Source organism: Dipodomys spectabilis, unplaced genomic scaffold (genome assembly GCF_019054845.1).
Source record: "Dipodomys spectabilis isolate Male_0828 unplaced genomic scaffold, ASM1905484v1 ptg000173l, whole genome shotgun sequence".
NCBI classification, from domain to species: domain Eukaryota; kingdom Metazoa; phylum Chordata; class Mammalia; order Rodentia; family Heteromyidae; genus Dipodomys; species Dipodomys spectabilis.
Genome location: NW_024870850.1, coordinates 2,641,037 through 2,660,395, shown reverse-complemented (window position 1 = coordinate 2,660,395; position 19,359 = coordinate 2,641,037). Strand labels below are relative to the sequence as shown.

General features: G+C 36.7%; 1 protein-coding gene across 1 annotated transcript; it reads left to right on the top strand.

Moving 5' to 3' along the window:
* Positions 1-542: 542 nt before the first annotated feature.
* Positions 543-16,136, top strand: LOC122119895 (vomeronasal type-2 receptor 116-like). The gene is made up of 6 exons (XM_042693955.1): positions 543-640; positions 8,745-9,033; positions 9,934-10,740; positions 12,604-12,831; positions 13,623-13,746; positions 15,214-16,136. Exons 1-6 carry the CDS (start codon positions 543-545, stop codon positions 16,134-16,136), a joined length of 2,469 nt encoding a protein of 822 aa, XP_042549889.1.
* Positions 16,137-19,359: the final 3,223 nt, after the last annotated feature.

Sequence of the window (19,359 nt, the reverse complement as noted above, 5' to 3'; positions counted from 1 at the left end):
CTTGCCAACCATCTCACATTTCATGTGACAGGGCATCTATTGATGCTTTCTAGTTGCATTATATCTAATAGACTTCATACAAGTAATTTGATAATTCAGTCTTACAACCAAATCTAACAAAAAAACTTCATCCCAGAGGTCTCACTCTCTGTAGTCCTGGATGAAATCATAGGCCCTGGGGTGGAGAGGACAACTGGAAAACATGTTTTCCAGCTTGTGTTTATTTCCCAGATACTGGGCCTCAGATGCAGAACCACAGGGCTGAGAGTTTTCCATGTTCCTACCAGGAAATGCTGAAGGTTTCAATGACAGAAGCTGAGTAGACATCCTAGTCAATAAAAGAGGCATATATACAAATAGACACAAATACAAATATATCTTCACCTGAACCTACGTGCTTCACATCCAGCCAGCATTTAAACTTAGCAGATGCTTCCGTGATGTTCCCTTTGATTTTCCCCCTCCTTCTTCTCCTGCTTCCACACCGTGTCAGCTCCTTAGAAGGCACTGCTTGCTTTTCTAGAATGAAGCACAGGGCACACATGGATGGAGATGTGATGATTGCTGGCTTCTTCCCTCTCTACACTTTGGGAACAGATCACAGTAACAGTGATTCTTCCCTTGATGAAGCAAAGAAACTGTAAGTAATACCTCTGAATGCTCTAGGAAAACCTGGGGCTCATGACCATGCTTTCTATATCCTCTATACCAACCTCTGATCAGGAGATGAGATTCACTAGAAGTATGTTTTAATTCGTGTGTACTATGGAGTGATTTTCTGCTTCCAAGGTGGAAGAGAGGACTCTGTTTTCTTTCCTTGTAGCCTCTCCATTCCAAGGTCCCTTTATTCCATCATCACTGTATGTCCTGCATCCCAGCTGTCTCTGCAAAGGATAAAGTAATATTATTACAAACAACCTGAGGCAGTGGCATGAGTTCTCCAGTGAGAGGAGGCAGATACACTTCCTTGCCCACAGGCCAGTGGTCTGAGAAGTTTTCTTTTGTACATATGGGTTGACATATATTTTGGTGACATTTTAGACATACAGTTACTGTTTTAAACTAAGCACTGTGTAATTATTAAATTACTACATGTCAGATTTAGAGCATGATCCAGGAAGTGACCAGCAAGGCAGCAGTTGGACTACCATCAAGAAGAGAATTGTATCTGCCCAACAGGAGTTTTGCTTTTCTTTTGCACCTGTGTGTACGCTCAGCTTTTGGTTTGCAGGCGAGGGTCTCAGTAATGAATGACTAAGGAGAAATTCTAGCAGACAATTTGATTCCTATTGCAACAGTAGGTCATTGTCTATAGCGATGGCTCCAACATCTTTTCCAGTGCTGGTCTGAGAAGGGTAGACTGTCAGTTGGCTGGACATATTTAGAAGCAGATATGATAGGATCAGGAATTCTTTCACTGCTTTCAAATAGATTTGTAAATGTCCTTCTCCTTCATGCCATTCCTAGAAATCAGTCTATTTTATGCTTAGCTGTTTTTCTATCCTGCTGGGTTTGAACATCGGGCCTTGTGCTTGCCAGGATGGTTACTCTGCTGTTGAGTTTCACACCCATGCCCTTGTTTTTCTTATGTTCCACTGCTTTTTCACATTCAACTGTTTTTCCTTCCCTTAATACCTGTAAAATATGTTTAAGTGTCTTTGTTAGTGCACTTATACAGACACATTGAATCTTAGGTTACAGTGGATGGGTGTTTCTCAGCTACGTACAGATATGCAAGGGCTCTTGGTGGAAATGATGGAAGTCTGGCCCTATTATCCTATGATCCAGTTTGTCAGATTTATGTGTATTACTAGTTAAAGGTCATTATGTGTCATCTATGAAGTCCTGGATATAGATAAATGTAGCAAGGCAATTGAATATCACTGGAAGAAAGAGATTAACTCAATGCCACACCAGTAGATGTTATGGCAATATTTTTCAATTTTTGCTACAATATGGTACTTTCAATAACTATCTGGTTTCTTACTGTGTATCTTTATTACATGTCATAAATTTGATTGTCGTCATCCCCACTATTTGTAACCATACATTATGTCTCATCAAATATCCTGTTTCTCCTCCCATATCTGTAATTTCCTCTTTCTCTTTTAATGTATTTTTTCCAATCTTTGCAGAACATTTCACTTCTTTTGATTTTTTTTGAAAGAGAGAAACCAAGAAAACAAATTGGTAGATGCATAGTTTTCTTACAGTTATTTCGGTTATCTCTACAGATATCGTTGGGCTAGTTTCTTTGAGAAAGTTGCTTTGTGAAATTTTTAAAAAATGTTTTTATTGTAAAGATGCTGTATTGATGATTACAGTTACATGAGTAAGGTAATGGGTACTTTACTTGTAGAATATTGTTACCCTCTCCCTTGTTTTTCTCCCACTGTTGCTTCCCTCCCCCACATCTCATCCCCTCCCAGGCTGTAAAGTTCATTTCCCACATAGTGTCTTGTGAGTATCATTGTTGCAATGTGTCATCATTTGTCCTTGTTTCAGCATGTTGTCATTCTGCTTCCCTTCCCCAATTCAGATAAATGTTTATAAAAGATGCAGGGTACAAACATCAAATACTGTGACAACAGGGATAAACTAATGGAAAAAGAAAAATGAAATAACATAAGAAAGAACTAGATTCAGTACAGGGGTGACAACGAAGTCAACAACTGAAAAAAGACCTGTTGTTTCCATGTTTTAGAGTTCATTTCATATTAGCATCATTTTGTCATATGTACATAGCTATTGAGCTATTATAGTTCTCTGCCAGGAGTATGCTAGACATATACTAATTATTACAAATGACAGAAACCATGGAGCCTGTGTTTCTTTGCGTTTGGCTTACTTCACTTAATATGCTACAAAACAAAATATGGTACTTGTACTCAATACTTGCTTACTTAGCCTAACAGAATGATCTCCATTTCCATATATTTTCTAGCAAATGTTGTGATTCCATTCTTCATTTCAGCTAAGGAAAACTCAGCTCCACATATAGAACACTTACTGTATCCATTGTTCTCTTGTTGGACATCCTGAGCAATTCCATAAATCAGAAAGTTTGTATAAAATGACATGCCTGTTGTACCCTTGAATCTGTATAGAAAACTGAGCTTGATATGTTGGGATAGATTGCTAGAAGTGATATAGCTGAGTCAAATATGAGCTCTATTTTTAATATTCTGCAGTATCTTCATTGTTTCTTATTTCTACATATCTTCATCAAAATTTGTAATTTTGAGTTACGATGATAGCCATTCTGGTTACACAATATGGTAACTCAGAATACCTTTAGTTTGCTTTGAGCTGATTGCTATAATGATTCAATATTTTTCCTGTAAGGATTTCCTATTTAGCCTTTTTCATTTGAAAAAAGTCTTTCACTTCATGTGCCTGTTTCAGAATAGAATATTTTGTTGTACTAGTGTTTAAATTTCAGTGTTGTTTTATACTATTATACTATTTATATTATTAAGCCCTAACAGATGAATAGCTAACAGCAGTTGACAACCATCTTTTGGTATGTGTGTTCAGTTCATTAAATATTTGTTTTGTTGTACTGAAACTTTAAAACTTTAAATTTTTATTTTGGTGACAGTACTCTGGCTCCTACATGATGCTCCTACCCCTTGCTTGATATATTTGCTCAATGTTTGTGCTTTACTAACAGTTGCATAGCTGCATTTTCACCACACTGCTGGTTCATTGGAGATAAGTCTCACAGTACTTTTCTGTCCAGGCTGGCTTTAAACTGTGATAATTGCAGGTGTGCGTCTCATTGCCAGGCTGGCTTAAACTTTTCAATTCCATAAAAATCACATTTGTAAACTGTGCTGAGGATGAGATTCTTTGCCTTCTAAGTGAAACAAATGATTGTACTGCTGTGCCCACTGCAGAGCATAACTTTTGCTATTATTTTATGAAGTATTTGTATACTATCAGGAAGTATTCCTGTGCCTATATGTTGAAGTGTTTCCACTATGACTCTATCTGCATTTTCCAATCCTCAAGTTTCCTATTAAGAACTGTGATGATTTTTGACTTTTATCCTTTTGGAGAATATGAAGGTAAGATCTATCCTAAAGTCATATGGATATTCAGCTTTCACAGCACCACTACTTACTAAGGGCGCCAACTTCCAACAATGTAGGACTGGACATCATCTCTAAGGATGAATGTAGTTGATTGGAAGTATTTCTAGGTCTATTTTATTGGTGTCTGAGTTTATGAAGTACAATTTTTATATTATTATGGCTCTCTACTACAATTCGAAGCTGGTGTTACACTATTTAAGCATAGGTCTTTTGCTTCTGGATAACTTTAGAAAATTGGAAATTTTCTTTTTCGTTTGAGTTTTTTTTAACTATATTTTTTTGTCTTTTTTTTTTCTTTTTTGGTACTGGGGATCGAACCCAGGACGTTGCACTTGCTAGGCAAGCGCTTTGCCACTGAGCTACATCCCAGCCCGAAATTTTCTTTTCCTATAGGAGTTATGGGATTGTCTTTCTTGTTTCTGTGCTGAATGTGGTAGGAATTTGGATGAAGATTATTTAGGTCATTTCTAGAATACATTCAAGGTCCCTTTCAAAAAATCACATACTCAAAAGCGTTGGGTGGAATGTTGGCATGGTGGAGCTGCTGCATACCAATTACAAGACTCTGACTTCAAAGAAAAGCAGTGATAAGGAAAAGGTTAAGATACATATGCACACATAAAATGTTTGTCTATTATATGTATGTTATATGTTTTATTTTTATAAAATACATAGAATGTGTACATTACTCCATGTTATGTCATAGATAATATATAATGTGAATTTATGCATTTATACATATATGTTTATAAATATATAATATATACACATAAATGTGTATATATAAGTCTGATGGACATTTAGGTTGTTTCTTTTTCTCTGATATATTCAATGATGATATAGAGAACACAGAAGTGCAGATGCCTCTTTTCCATACTGATTTTATTCTATTGGCTAAACAGCCACCACTAACAGTATTGAATCATGTAGGAGTTCTGATTTGTATTCCAAGAAGTAACACACTATTACCCACAATGGCTGAACCAGTGTGCATTTTTGTTACTAGAGGAGAGGGCTGGCATGTACATTTCCTTAACTCCTCACCAGGCCCTTAAGTATTTAAGTCTCATGTACATTAGCTATTCCTACCCCTGTGAGATGATATCTTTCTGTGGTTTTATTTGCCTTTTGCTGATGGTTAAGAACTTAAAGGCTGTCATTCACACTTTTTGGCCATCTATGCCCCTTTTCTTGTATGTATATGTATGTAGGTACTGTGACTTGAACTCAGGGCATTGCACTGTCCCTCTGCTTGTTTGTTCAGCTGGTGCTCTGCCAGATGAGGTATGTCTATGGTCCTGCTTTTGCTGGTAAACTAGAGATAGAGACTTCCAGATTCTTCTCCCTGGGATGGTTTTGAACTAAAATCCTCTGAGCTAAATGTATGCAGAGCAATGTGACAGGGTGGGATTGTAATGTGACTTTTCAGAAGACACCTCATACTAATGTCCATGTTGGTTTCACTGATTCACAGTCCCACCCACAGTGGGACCCTTTCTCCTGTGTCTTCACCAGTATCTGACATTATTTTTCTCCATGATTTCCCATGTACCTCTGTTAAGATAGATTTTTAATGTAGGTAGTATTTGCATATGCATATTATTTGTGTTTTAAGGACATCGAGCATGCATTTCCATACCAATTGAAATGAGTCTTGCTTCCACTAAGACTTTACTGTTGAAATCATTAGTCATTTTAAAGTGGTTCTTTTTGTCTATTGTTATTCACATTTTGAGCTCTCTAACAAATCTGAATATTTATCTTTTGTTGACTAGCTAGTGAAGATTTTCCCCCATTGTATGGGTTGCCTCTCTATTCTGGTAATTATATCTTCTGAGGAGTAGAACCATAAATTCCACGTAGTCAACTTTGCTCATGAGAAATATTCTTTTGTTGTTGTTGTTGTTGTTGTTGGTCATGGGGCTTAAACTCTGGGAATGGGTGCTGTCCCTGAGCTCTTCAGCTCAAGGCTAGCACTCTACCACTTGAGCCATAGTGCCACTTCAGTTTTCCAAGTGGTTTTTTGGAAATAAGAGTCTCTCAGACTTTTTCTGCTCGGGCTGGCTTTAAAATGTGATCCTCAGACCTCAGCCTCCTGGGTAGCTAGGATTATAGGTCTGAGCTACCAGCACCAGGCTTCATGAGAAATATTCTTAACAGTTTTGTTGCAACCAATATTTTCATAGAATCTTTGTTACTATATTTATCGTAGACATTGAATATAATTTTCATTCCTTATTTCCTTCTTTGGTTTTGTGTAGGATAATGTTGATATAATTGGATGTCCTCTATGGAATTCCTTCAACTTGTATATTTTCAAAAATAAACTAAGGGTAATGGGCATTAGATAAAGTTTAAATTTTTGGAGCAATTTATCAATAAAGTCACATTGAAGGTTTTTCCGTTGATAGGAAACCTTTATTACTGACTTAATTTCATACAATTTATTGACTTTAGTTTTATTGCCTTCTTATTTCAATTATGGAATAGTCTCTAAGTCATTACTTCCACTTGATCAAACTTACTGTTTTCTAATTGGTGTTTTTTTGTTTCTGTGTTTCCATGCCTGATGTTATTTAGTTCAGTCTTCTCTTCAAGATAAGGATTTATTCCATTTGTTTTTGAAGAAGGTTTTACGTTTTCCTGAATATAATTATTGGCTTTATGGAAATATCCTTTAATTCTTTTACTTCTACTCAATTTTCTCACTCTTTCTATTAATGTTTGCTTTGATATTTTGCTTTTCTACTTCCTTGAGATGTAATGTTGGTTCTATAGTACTGATTTGTTGACAATGGTTTTTAAATGCTTCCTCTCAAACTATCAAGGCTGAGGGGATTGATGGGGTTGGGAGAGATAAACATGACCATTGGATGGGGTGACTGCAGTCAAGATGCATTATATTAGTAAATTCAGTTGTTAAATTGAAACCCCAACTGTCCAGCTACTTAAAGGCATTTTTTAATGTTTCATTTTAGGCCACCTTTCACAATAGCCATTGATTTGAGTATTGCTGATTTCCATTTTCATTTGTACCAAAAATGATCTTATATACAGAAATTTCTCTTGATCCCACTGGTAGTCCAAATAATTTAATTTTCATGTATGCATTTATTTTCCCATTTGTTACATTAATTTCTTGGCTTACTACAAGGAAGTCGGAGTGTGTGCTCAGTTTTTTATTTGAATGTATTGTGTCTTATTCTGTGATCTGTCCTAGAGAATGTAGAATATATGAAGATGTTTTATTTATAAGAATTTGGGGGGCATGTTCTTTAGGTATATGTGAAGATTATTTTGTCTAGTGTGAAGTTTAACTCTTGATGCCTCCTTGTTGATTCTGTCTGGATGACTTCTCCATTGCTGAAAGTGGTGTAGTAAAATCTGAAATTATTCTTGTATTGAGAATTATCCCACTCCCTCAAAATCTGTGAATATTTCCTTTATATAGTGAAATGCTTAGCAGAGAGTGTCTAAATATACACTTACAATTATTATGTTTACTTGCTGGCTTACCCCTCCATCACTGATTATGGACTTCTTTGTCATTGCTTTGATTAATATCTATATGAAAAGATATATTATAGATACTCATGCTTTCTTCTGGCTTTCACTGCATCCTTTCCCTTGCAGTCTATGTGTATCCAAATAGGGGAAGTAAAGAGTTTGTCCTTTCATTTTTATGACTCTGGCCACGCAATGTCTGCTTTTGTTGTTTTTGGTTGTGGGGCTTTGTCTTTTATAGCTTTTTTTCACTTGAGCCATACTTCCACTTCCCTTTTTTGTAGGTTAATTGAAGTTGAGGGAGTCCTAGTCTTTTCTACTAGGACTGGCTTTTTGAGAAGGGGAGATAACTTTGATTCTCTTACTCCCAGTATCCTTTCCTTTTTAATGTGTGAATCTATATGTTTTGTGAAGGAAATAGTGATCATCAAGGCATATTCCAGTATTTAATTTCACCATGGTAGCCTTGAAACAGGGATTTCAGTCTAAGGCTTTGTTTTGTTAAAACTCTCTTCCCATTCCCCAATTTGGATGCTCATATGTTTCTGAGGAGTTTCTTGGAGTGTAGTGGAGGAGAAAGTAACATCGAAAACCACTTCCTTCTGCATTTTTAAAGCATCTCATTGGCTTTTTTACATACATCATAATTGGAGTCTCTTCTGAGGCTTCAGCTATTTTTTTCCTGGTAGCTATTACAGAAAGAGTGTTCTATATGGTATGTCTGCAAGGAAAACCATACAACACCACCTATAACACCTTGTTCTGCTTCTGAAAGTTAATCTAAAACAGAGACATTATTTAAATTAGTCTTTTAAGAAACCATATAAAATAAAAACTTATTTTTCACACATGTAGTGCTAGTTACCCCAACATTAAACCCAAAGAATATTTGGTGTCTCATGAAGACCCACTCCGTGGTTAATGTATAATATCCTTTTTTGTTGTGTTACCTATGTAACACAGAAAAATTAAGCTCTGTGGAATTTTATATGCACGTCACATTATTAATATCTCATAAAAGGTGAAACTTTTCAACATATTTAATTTGTAGAGAAATAAACATTGATTCCACCAAAGTCATTGCATTGATTTGAAGAAAAGTTTTGGATTATTCTTGATGAATTTCTTATGTCTCCTGTGCAGGTTTGTTTTCAAGTACTATCAGCTTGTCCTAGCCTTGGCTTTTGCTGTTGAGGAAATCAATAAGAACTCCGATTTTTTACACAACATGACTTTGGGATTTGATGTCTATAATGCTGATCTCAGAGGTTGGTCTGCCTTTGAGAATCCTTTTATTTGGCTTTCTGGCCACAAGACAATCCCTAACTACACCTGCATGGCAGAGAGTAAGTTTGTAGCAGTGCTTGTAGGAACGTCAGGAATGACATCTGCTGAAATTGGAACACTGCTGGAACTCTACAGATTTCCACAGGTGAAGGAGGGAGGGATGTGTAAAGATTTCTGCTTTGGTTCCATGTTGAGATGTTATAAGAGAATCATAGGAAAATACATAATATAACAACCTATCCAACAACCTATCCAATTTTATAATATCAAAAGCTAAGCACTACAATATACTGTATTATCCAGACTCTTATTGTTTAAGATAGGATGGAAAAGTTGGAGAAAACCAGGGATGAATGACCATGAGCCTAGGGTTTATTGAATAATTTAGTAGAAAGCAATCAGGAAGTGGGAAATGACTTTGAAAATGTGAAGTTATTAAGTGAATAAAGTCAATCATATTAAGAAAAAAGGGATGCATTTTTCTCTTGTCTGTGGAAGTTGTATTTAAATATAAACATGAAATACAAAGAATGTATGAAAACCCATAGGTGGCCCTAAGCATTTATATGTGATTAAACTGGCTAAATTACATTATAAATAACAGTGGATTTCCTTGGTGTAACTACTCTGGAGACTTCACGACTAGGAAATTAAAGCTGTCATGTGTGAGGTGTTATAATGTTAAAAGGATGGTGGAGTGTTAGAAAATAGAGGCATAATGGCAAATACAGACAGACTAATGAAGAATCTGTGCAAAAATCAAACAAAGAAACAAGGGAATGTGTTGTATTGCTATACAGATGGAAAGAATAATAGAAATGACGTTAGTGATCACTATGTATTATAGATATAATTGACATGTCCAATTGAAAAGTCATTGTACAATGACTTTAAATTAACTTACAATTTTAATTTTAAAAAATCTGGAAATAACCAAATTCTTTCTTCCACCAATTTCAACCTGTTGTTTAACATAAATCAAGACTGAGGTTATGATATGCAGAAATTTTCTCACTTGTGAGCCTCCAATTTTCTTTCCCTTTAGCTTACCTTTGGGGCTTTTGATCCTGCCCTGAGTGATCATGGCAAGTTTCCTTCTCTCTATCAAATGGCCCCAAAAGACACATCACTAGCCATTGCCATGGTCTCCTTACTGCTTCATTTCAGCTGGAACTGGGTGGGGCTATTGATCTCAGAAGATGAGAATGGTTTATGGATCCTTGCAGAACTAAGAGAAAAGATGTACAAGAGCAGAATTTGTATAGCCTTTGAGCATGTGATCCCAGGCAGTAGTATGACACAAGTATTTAATATGATGTCAATTCAGAACCAGATTAATAAATCATCAGCCAATGTACTTATCATTTATGGTAATAAAGAATATCTGCTAAGCTTAATGATATTTCTTGGGCAATTTTTAATGACAAGCAAAGTTTGGCTTTTGAACTCAAAGTGTGATTTATTCATCGGAAGGAAGTATTTCATGTCAGGCTCATTCCATGTACCTCTTATGTTTTCACATCACCATGGAGACATTTCTGGATTCACAGATTTTATCAGTAAAGTCAATCCTTCCAAATATCCAGAAGACTTTTATCTTGCTAGATTATGGTTTCTGTCTTTTAATTGCTCCCATTCTGAGTCTGACTGTGTAATGTGGAAGAACTGTCCAGATGATACTTCCTTGGAATTGTTACCTGGGCAAATTTTTGACATGTCCATGTCTGAAGAGAGTTACAATACATACAATGCTGTGTATGCTGTGGCACATGCCCTCTATGAGATGCTTCTTCATAAAATAGAAGAGGCAACAATGGGTAATGGAAGATGGATGATGCCTTCTCCTGCACAGGTAATGCCTTCTCTCTTGTATTCCACACATCAAAATCAAAGTAAATCTGAATAGGTTCAAATCTTTTTCCAGAGGCCCATGAGAAACTGTGCTTTCTAAACTGTAATTTGTAAGGTTACTCTAGACCTCTGTGCAGATGTTCTAAAAGAAAAGCTTACCAGTAGAAAGAGGAAACGTGTTGTATACTGCCATCAATTCCTGTATTATAAATTACTTGCCCCATTTTTAGGAAATGGAAAGACTTGGAAAAAATTATATTAAGTGAAGTAAGCCAAGCCCAAAGAAACATAGGTCCCATGATTTCCCTTATTTGCAATATCTAGTATATGTATGAGTCAATCAGAAAAGGTCAGATAAGGTGATGTTAGGAAAATGAACCCTAAGATATGTATTTTAAATTTTTTTTCTTTCATGCATTTGTTTCTAATGCAATTATAAGATTATTTCTTTGTTGCTTTGTATGTCCCTCCCCCAAAGTATAACCCCTGCTTTCACTGTATTTGATGTCGTTATAATTTGTGGAGGGGAAGGCGAAAAACAAGTCGTTTAAATAAGGATACAGGTGGACCAGTTGCAACAATGAGAAGTACAAGTTGTCATGTCGAAAACGAACTTTACAACTTGGGGGAGGAGAATTGGGGGGGGAGGAGGATGGGAAGGGATGGGAAGGGTAAACAAAGGAGGAGGCTACAATGCTCGATAAGAAATGTACTCATTATCTTCTTCATGTAATTGTAACCCCTCTGTAAAGTATTTTTACAATAAAAAAATTAAAAAAAAAAGAAATGAAATGTGTTAAATAGGAAACAGATTCTGAATAGACTAAAAATATTTCTAAGAAAAAAATAAAGTTTTATTTTTATTGTTTCTAAAAACAAGTAACATGTATGTTAACAATAGTTTGCCAATATTTTCAAATAAATAAATTTTTTGTGTTCAAAAAAAATAAAATAAATGACTTGAATATGCTCACAGCTAATGTTTTTACTATCCACCTTTTCACTAGCAATTTCTTAATAACAAAGGATGATCTGTTCTTTAAGTACCTAATTATTCAAATGATGCTGTTTCTAAGAAAGTAACTTAAGGGATGGCTGAGATTGGGGAAGATGAGGAAGAATGATGAAAGGGTGGCATTAAGATGACTTGTACTCACAAACTGACTTGTGAAATTTTGATACCTTTGTGTGATACATAAGGTAATAATAAACTCACAGTCAGCTTACACATGTAACACATTAATAACTTAACTGAACTGCTTATACTCCTAGCTACTCATGAGGTTGAGATCTGAGGATGACTGTTGGAAGCCAGTATGTTCAGGAAGGTTTCTTAGACTCTTATCTCCAATTCACCACCAGGAAACCAGAAGTAGCTTTGTGGCTCAAAGTGGTAGAGTGCTAGCCTTGAGTGAACAAGCACAAGGAACAGAACCCAGGCTATGAGTTCAGGACCTATAACCAACAAAAAGAAAAAAAAGAAAAAGAGTAATTAATTAAATGTGCACCGAAATAAATGCCTGGTTTATTCCACTTTAGGTATCACCTATGTAGCCAACTAAATTCCTTGGATATTCATAAAATTATCAGTCCTGCAAAATTCTTAGGCAAGCAAGCTGAAATTTTTCTCATTCATGACTATTTATATGGAGGTGGTTTCTCTTTAAAAAATTCCTTATAGTAGCCAGAATTCAGAAACTTGATATTTTGTTCCCCTCTAGACATTCTTTAAACTTCATTTGATAGTTGTGTTAATATTGAATTATGAAGTAAGGATTAAAGATAATGAGGGGTTTGGCTGAATTCAGGATTTCGGTTTCAACTCTTAGATTCTCTTCACCATGAGATGATGTATCTCTTTTAGCTGCACCCTTTTCTGAAGAACATCCAATTTCACAATCTTGCTGGAGAACAAGTGATTTTGGATGAAGAAAGAAAATTAGAGGCAGAGTATGACATCTTAAATATTTGGAATTTTCCAGAAGGTCTTGAACTCAAGGTGAAAATTGGGAAGTTTTCTCCATATGCTCCTTATGATCATCAACTGTCTGTGTCTAAAGATATGATAGAGTGGGCCATAGGAGCTACTGAGGTGGGTTCAAGAGAACACAAACTCAACATAAGTAAGCAAAATGAACTCCTAGATATTATGTCCCTGTGTTCACTAGTGACCAGTATTATACATTTAATTAGTTGTAACTGGAGAAATTGTCTGATTCACTGACTCTTAGATGGGAAAGAAGTATACTAGTTGAATATTTCTAAATGTTCACTTATCATAAAATATAATAGCATTATAATAGCATTCAAATATTGGAACAAAATACCTTAAAAAGCAATCATTTCATAAGATTGAAAGATTTTTTTTTTTTACCTTAACTTAGGGGATGTTTCAGTGAACCCTTAGTTCACCTGTTATTTTGGCATCATCTAAAGAACCTGTTCCAGAGGATGATTGTGAATTTATGGCAAGTGGAAAAGAAACAGGAAGATCTGATGGGCCTGGGGTCTAGCATGCTATTAACAATTTCAATGTATATTGTAGTCCTTGTTTCCATATTTCCATATTTCACAAATCAGTAGGAGAAAAATTATGCTATGAATTCAAGGAAATTTTTGGCAGTTGGGTAGGAATATCTTAGCCTTAAGAACCACATCTTAAAGGTTCCACAATTCTCAGTCATAGCATGCTCTGAAGGTCAAGGCTGTAGCTCAAAACTTTAGGGGATTGTGTTATGAAATATAAAATAGTATCCAATCGACTTATTGGCCTTGAGTATGTAAAATAATTATGGTTAATGGTCCAATTTTTTAAGAACACCTGCTTCTGGAATGTCAGGTAGTAGTCTAAATAGTTACCAACACATACCTGCTTTTCCTCAGACTCCTCACTCTATTTGTAGTCAGAGTTGTGTTCCTGGATTCAGGAAATCTTCTCATGGAGGAGAGGCTGTCTGTTGCTTTGGTTGTATCCCTTGCTTAGAGAATGAGATTGCTAATGGGACAGGTAAGTCAATGATGAAAGAGAAAATTTCCTATCTCTTCCTAGCATTGCACAATGTATCCAAGTCCATGGGAAAGGTTTTGTATTTGGATTACAGACCCCAAATCTTCCTACTTTCCGTAATTTAATTATAACAATTGATATTGCTCCTTGAAATAACACAACTCATGGACCTTAAATTATGTATGGAATTAAATTTGTCTAGGACATTTTACACATGATTACCTCAAGAAATGGATTTTTGAAAAATTTTTATTGTTGTTGTGGAGTTGATACACAGAGAGGTTACAATTACATGGATCAGATAATGAGAATAACTCTTTCGAACCATGTCTCACATTCCCTCATTGTCTCCCAGTTTTTTCCTTCCCATTCCCTACCGACAAAATGTACAGTTCATTTTCCATATAGTATCTAGTAAGTACCACTGTTGTATTTGTTCACTCTTTGTTTTACCTGTTCAGTGTCCCCTCTTACCTTTCCAAATACAAATTAACAATGCAAAAGGAAAAGAAAACAAAAACAGCCACCGTGGCAAATAAAATATCTCGTTTCCTTTTTTGGAGTCCATTTCATAAAATAGTTTTCTATGACCATAGCCATTGAGCCTATTCAAATACTCCTATGCATGTCCTCCTTTGGACTCAGTGAATGTATAGAGTCCATTTAACTTCTCCATTTAGGTTAAGTATGAATCCTTATTAAATACTGAATGCCCATGATCTTCAAAATTACATTTATGTCACAAAGAACATATAAATTCTGCACATCTTTATTTACCTTTCCAGAACAGTTCTTGCTATAGAGAAAGTGCTGAGAAAGCTAAGTTTGGTTTAACTATTCGACACAAATCTTACGCATATCATGGCTTCTGAACTTCAAAGAGTGCCTTGATTCATTATTCCCACTACTTCACCATTGGGAAGAAGAGACAACTATTATAAGATGAATTCACATAGAGAAATGCAAGCTATATTATTCACAACGTTGAATGGCAGTGGCAGACTTGTGCAGTCATTGCTAAGTATTTATTTTATAGCAACATGAAGTCAGAAAATTATCTTACTTCATTAGAATTTACAAAAATGGCCTGTTTCTAGTACTTGTGGAAGTCAGTTTGATCAAAAGAGTATATCGTATGAATTGATTGTGTTTTCAGGTATTTTGCCTGACTATTAGACTATTATTATAATAGATGTTGCTTAAATTTTTATGATAAATAGATGAAATTTTAGAAACAAATAATTAATATGCTTATTTACTACCTATGAGGCAGTGAATAAGACAATAAGATAAAAAATATGAGAATGAGGATGGAGTTATGTTACAGAAATGAGGCAAAAAAACAATATTAGACTTATTTGGTAATATGTATCTTTATGATTTACCTCTAAGAGAGGACTTCCTAATTTCCATTGAGTAAAAGACAGTACTGAAATGAAACAAATGGTAATTCTGCATTCTCAATAGATATGGAGCAGTGTATGAAGTGTCCAGATCATCAGTATTCCAACACAAAAAGAACCCAGTGCCTTCCAAAAGCTGCAAGTTTCTTGGCTCATGATGAACCCTTGGGCATGGGCCTGGTCTGCATGGCCCTCTGTTTGTCCATATTCACTGCTCTTATTCTTGGGATCTTTGTGAAATATCAAGACACTCCCATTGTTAAAGCCAACAACCTGGCTCTCAGTTATATCCTGCTTATCTCCCTCATCGTCTGTTTCCTCTGTTCCTTGCTCTTTATTGGCCGCCCAAATATAGTCACTTGTATCCTGCAGCAGGTCACATTTGGAGTTGTGTTCACTGTAGCTGTTTCCACAGTGTTGGCCAAAACTGTGACTGTGGTTTTGGCCTTCAAGGCAACTTCTCCAGGGAGAAGGATGAGGTGGCTGCTGGTATCAGGGGCTCCTAACTTCATCATTCCCATCTGCACCCTCATCCAGGTGACTGTCTGTGGAGTCTGGCTGGGAACCTCTCCTCCCTTTGTTGACACAGATGCACACTCTGAACATGGCCATGTCATCATTCTGTGCAACAAGGGCTCCCTTACTGCTTTCTACTGTGTCTTGGGATACCTAGTTGTCCTTGCTCTAACCAGCTTCACAGCTGCTTACCTAGCCAGAAACCTGCCTGACACATTCAATGAGGCCAAATTCCTGACCTTCAGCATGTTGGTGTTCTGTAGTGTCTGGGTCACTTTCTTGCCTGTCTACCACAGTGCCAAGGGAAAGGTCATGGTGGCTGTGGAGGTCTTCTCCATCTTGTCCTCCAGTGCGGGGTTCCTGGGCTGTATTTTTGTCCCTAAGTGTTACATCATCTTGTTAAGGCCAGATAGAAATTCTCTCCTTGGCTTCAAGGGCAAATTGCATACTGGGAGAAATAAGCCTTCTTAAAATAAAATTCATGTGTTTGATCAAATGTGTAAAAGGTGTAAACTATATCTACACTTCTTTTCCAATCTTTTATTAGTGTACATTATGAGAATTATTTGAATAAATATATGAATCTTACTCATTTGTTTTTTTAAATAAGTTTTTTATTGTGAGAATACTGTACAGAAGAGGGGTTACAGTTATGCGAGCATGGTGATGTGTACATTTCTTATCAAGCATTGTTGTCTCCTCCTTTGATTTTCCCTTACCATCCCTTCCCTCCCATGTCCACAAGTACCCCCCCCCACTACCTAAATTATAAAGTTCATTTTTCGACATAGCATCTTGTACATATCATTGTTGCAATGGGTCAACATGTATCCCTGTTTAAACAGTTTGTTTTTCTCCCTTCCACTCCCTAAATTATAGGAAATGGAAAGACTTGGAAAGAATTATATTAAGTGAAGTGAGGCAGGCCCAAAGAAAAATAGGTCCCATGGTTTCCCTTATTTTCAATAACTAGTATATGTCTGAGACAAGCAGAAAAAGTCAGATAAGATGATGCTAAGTGAAATGAACCCCAAGGTAAGGACACAAGTGGTTTTTTCTTTCTTGCTATTGCTTCTAAGTATTATAAGGTACCACATGATGTTTTTGTTGCTTTGTATGTCCCTACCCCATGATATAACCCCTTTTATCACTGTATTTGAATCTTACTCATTTGTCTAGTGGTGGTATAGTCACAAATTATAGCTGTAGCTAGCTAATTTGGATATTCTGGATATTTTGTTTCCTCCTATTTAACCTGTACTTTTTCCTATTGTTTTCACTTTTAATATGTTTTGGTTTTCATATCTCCTTCCTTCTGTTTTTACTGTCACCGTTGTATATTTTTAATTATACTAAGTTCCTTTCTATCAGTGTTGTTTTGTCCTCTAATGTTTTTCATTAGAATTTTTTCTTCTTTTAATTTTTTTATTGTGAAAATACTGTACAGAGGGGTTACAATTACAATGGCCAAGGTAATGAGTACATTTCTTATTAAGCATTTTTGCCTCCTTCTTTGTTTCCCCTTCCCATCCCTTCCCATCCCTCCATCCCCCCAAAGTTCGTTTTTTGACATAGTGACTTGTATATCTCATTGTTGCAATGGGTCCACCTGTGGTATATATACACAATGGAATTCTATGCCTCCATCAGAAAGAATGACATTGCCCATTGTTAGGAAATGGAAAGACTTGGAAAAAATTATATTAAGTGAAGTAAGCCAGGCCCAAAGAAACATAGGTCCCATGGTTTCCCTTATTTGCAATAACTAGTATATGTCTGAGAAAAGCAGAAAAGGTGAGATAAGTTAATGTTAGGTGAAATGAACCCTAAGATAAGTATACTTGCAATTGTTTCTAACATATTTATAATATGATTTATTTGTTGCTTTTTATGTCCCTCTCCCATGGTATAACCCCTACTTTCATTGTATTTGATGTTGGGGAGGGAAAGGGCAAAAACAAACTGTTTAAATGGATTTTTTTCTTAATTATACACTTATACACTGATTTACAGTAAAAATTCATACAGCCAGTGTGGAGGTCAGTGCAGAGGTTCCTTAAAAGATGAAATTGAGCTGGGCACCGTTGGCTCATGCCTGTAATCTTAGCTACTCAGGAGGCTGAGATCTGAGGATCCTGGTTCAACGCCAGCCTGGGTAGGAAATTCCGTGAAACTCTTATCTCCAATAAACCAACAGAATATATCGGTTCCGGGAAGATGGCGGAGGAGAAGCTGGAATCTGAACAAGCTCTTGCATAGAAAACAGTTTCAGAGTTCCAGTGAACAGTCCCAAGCCAGAGAATCACACCAAGTGTGCCATCACAGGACAGAGAGTTAGCCAAGAGAGGGGAAGCCAAGCAGACACATATGAGCGTCTGCCAGCAGCTGCTGCTGCCGCGGCAGGGTCACAGCGGCGACCGCAGCCGCGGCCATACCTGAGCACTCACACAGAGAGTCCGGGACGAAGGAGCCAGACGCAGCGGGCGAGCGGATTCTACTCAACACCAGCAAGAACCGACAAGGAGCGGACAACTTCATCCTGCACTTTGCAGACCAGAGACGACCCAGGATCCAAGACTCGGCGTGAGTAGCCCCACTTCCTCACTCCATCCCAGGGAGCAGAGGAGGGAAGGCCACCCCTCCCCCCCCCTGCACCGGTGATCTCCATCTTGGATACCGACAAAGCTCGGAGGAGCGGCTAGCTCCAGCTCAGGCCTTGGAATAAAACGAGTCATTTAGCAGGTCACAAGAACTTAACGGCGAAGTGACCTCACAGACTCAGTTCCATCCAGGGAAAAGTCACCCAGCTCAGGCGCCAGCCATTGGAGTGGCTCTCCTCACCGGGTAACCAGAGCCAGAGGCTGCCCCTCCCTCTAGCAGCCACCACAATCAATTGAAAAACAGAAACCCTGAGAATGGCTCCAGGCTGGGTGCTGTGAGTTTTTTTCACAAAATAGCCCCAGGGAAAAGCTACTGTTTGTTGAAAGGCCTCAACTCTACCCAGAACCTAGCCTCATCACTGCATCCCCCTCTTTTGTGATTCTCAAAGCAGATCACCCTCCCAGTAAACTAATCTCAAAATCTTGGGTAAAGCAGAGCATTTTTCTGCCTGTTCCAACAAACTGACTTAAGAAACCAATCAAGCCACAGGACCTCAAGCTGACCAGAGACTCCAACCACACTCTGGTTACAGACAAAAGGGAGATACAGGACTCTTCCCACCCCTCCCCCCCCCCAAAAAAAAAATCAAAGACCTTTTTTTTTTTCTTCTTCTTCTTCTTTTCTTTTTTTCTTTTTTTTTTTTGTTTTTTTTTCTTCGTTTTTTGTTACCTTATATATATAAAAAAATTTTTTTTGCTTTTCTAAAACTTTTATTAATCTTTAATTTTTGCCTCTTCTGAAAAATAATTGTTTTCCATTAACTTTTTTTTTTTTTCTTTTCTCCTCTTATAATTTTTATTTTAGGAATACGTGAATGTGTGTTTTCCTTTCTTTTCTTGTCTTCTTTCTCTTTTTCTTTCATTCTTAATTATCTTTTTGTTTTTTGTCTAGCTCTACTGAACTTCTGATCTTTTCTTCTCACTTTCCTATCCTTTTCATCTTTTCCTCTTTGTTCTTCTTTATGTGACTTAACTCTTGTCCTGCACATCCTCAGATAAACCCATAGTTAACCAGTAGACCCTACCCCCCATTG

What these genes read in the sequence shown, in the direction of transcription:
- LOC122119895 (XM_042693955.1), top strand. Translation starts at nt 543, where the DNA reads ATGGATGGAGATGTGATGATTGCTGGCTTCTTCCCTCTCTACACTTTG. An exon ending in GGGCCATAGGAGCTACTGAG is followed by an intron (nt 12,832 to 13,622) that starts GTGGGTTCAAGA and finishes GCTTTTCCTCAG; the next exon opens with ACTCCTCACTCTATTTGTAG. An exon ending in TGAGATTGCTAATGGGACAG is followed by an intron (nt 13,747 to 15,213) that starts GTAAGTCAATGA and finishes CATTCTCAATAG; the next exon opens with ATATGGAGCAGTGTATGAAG.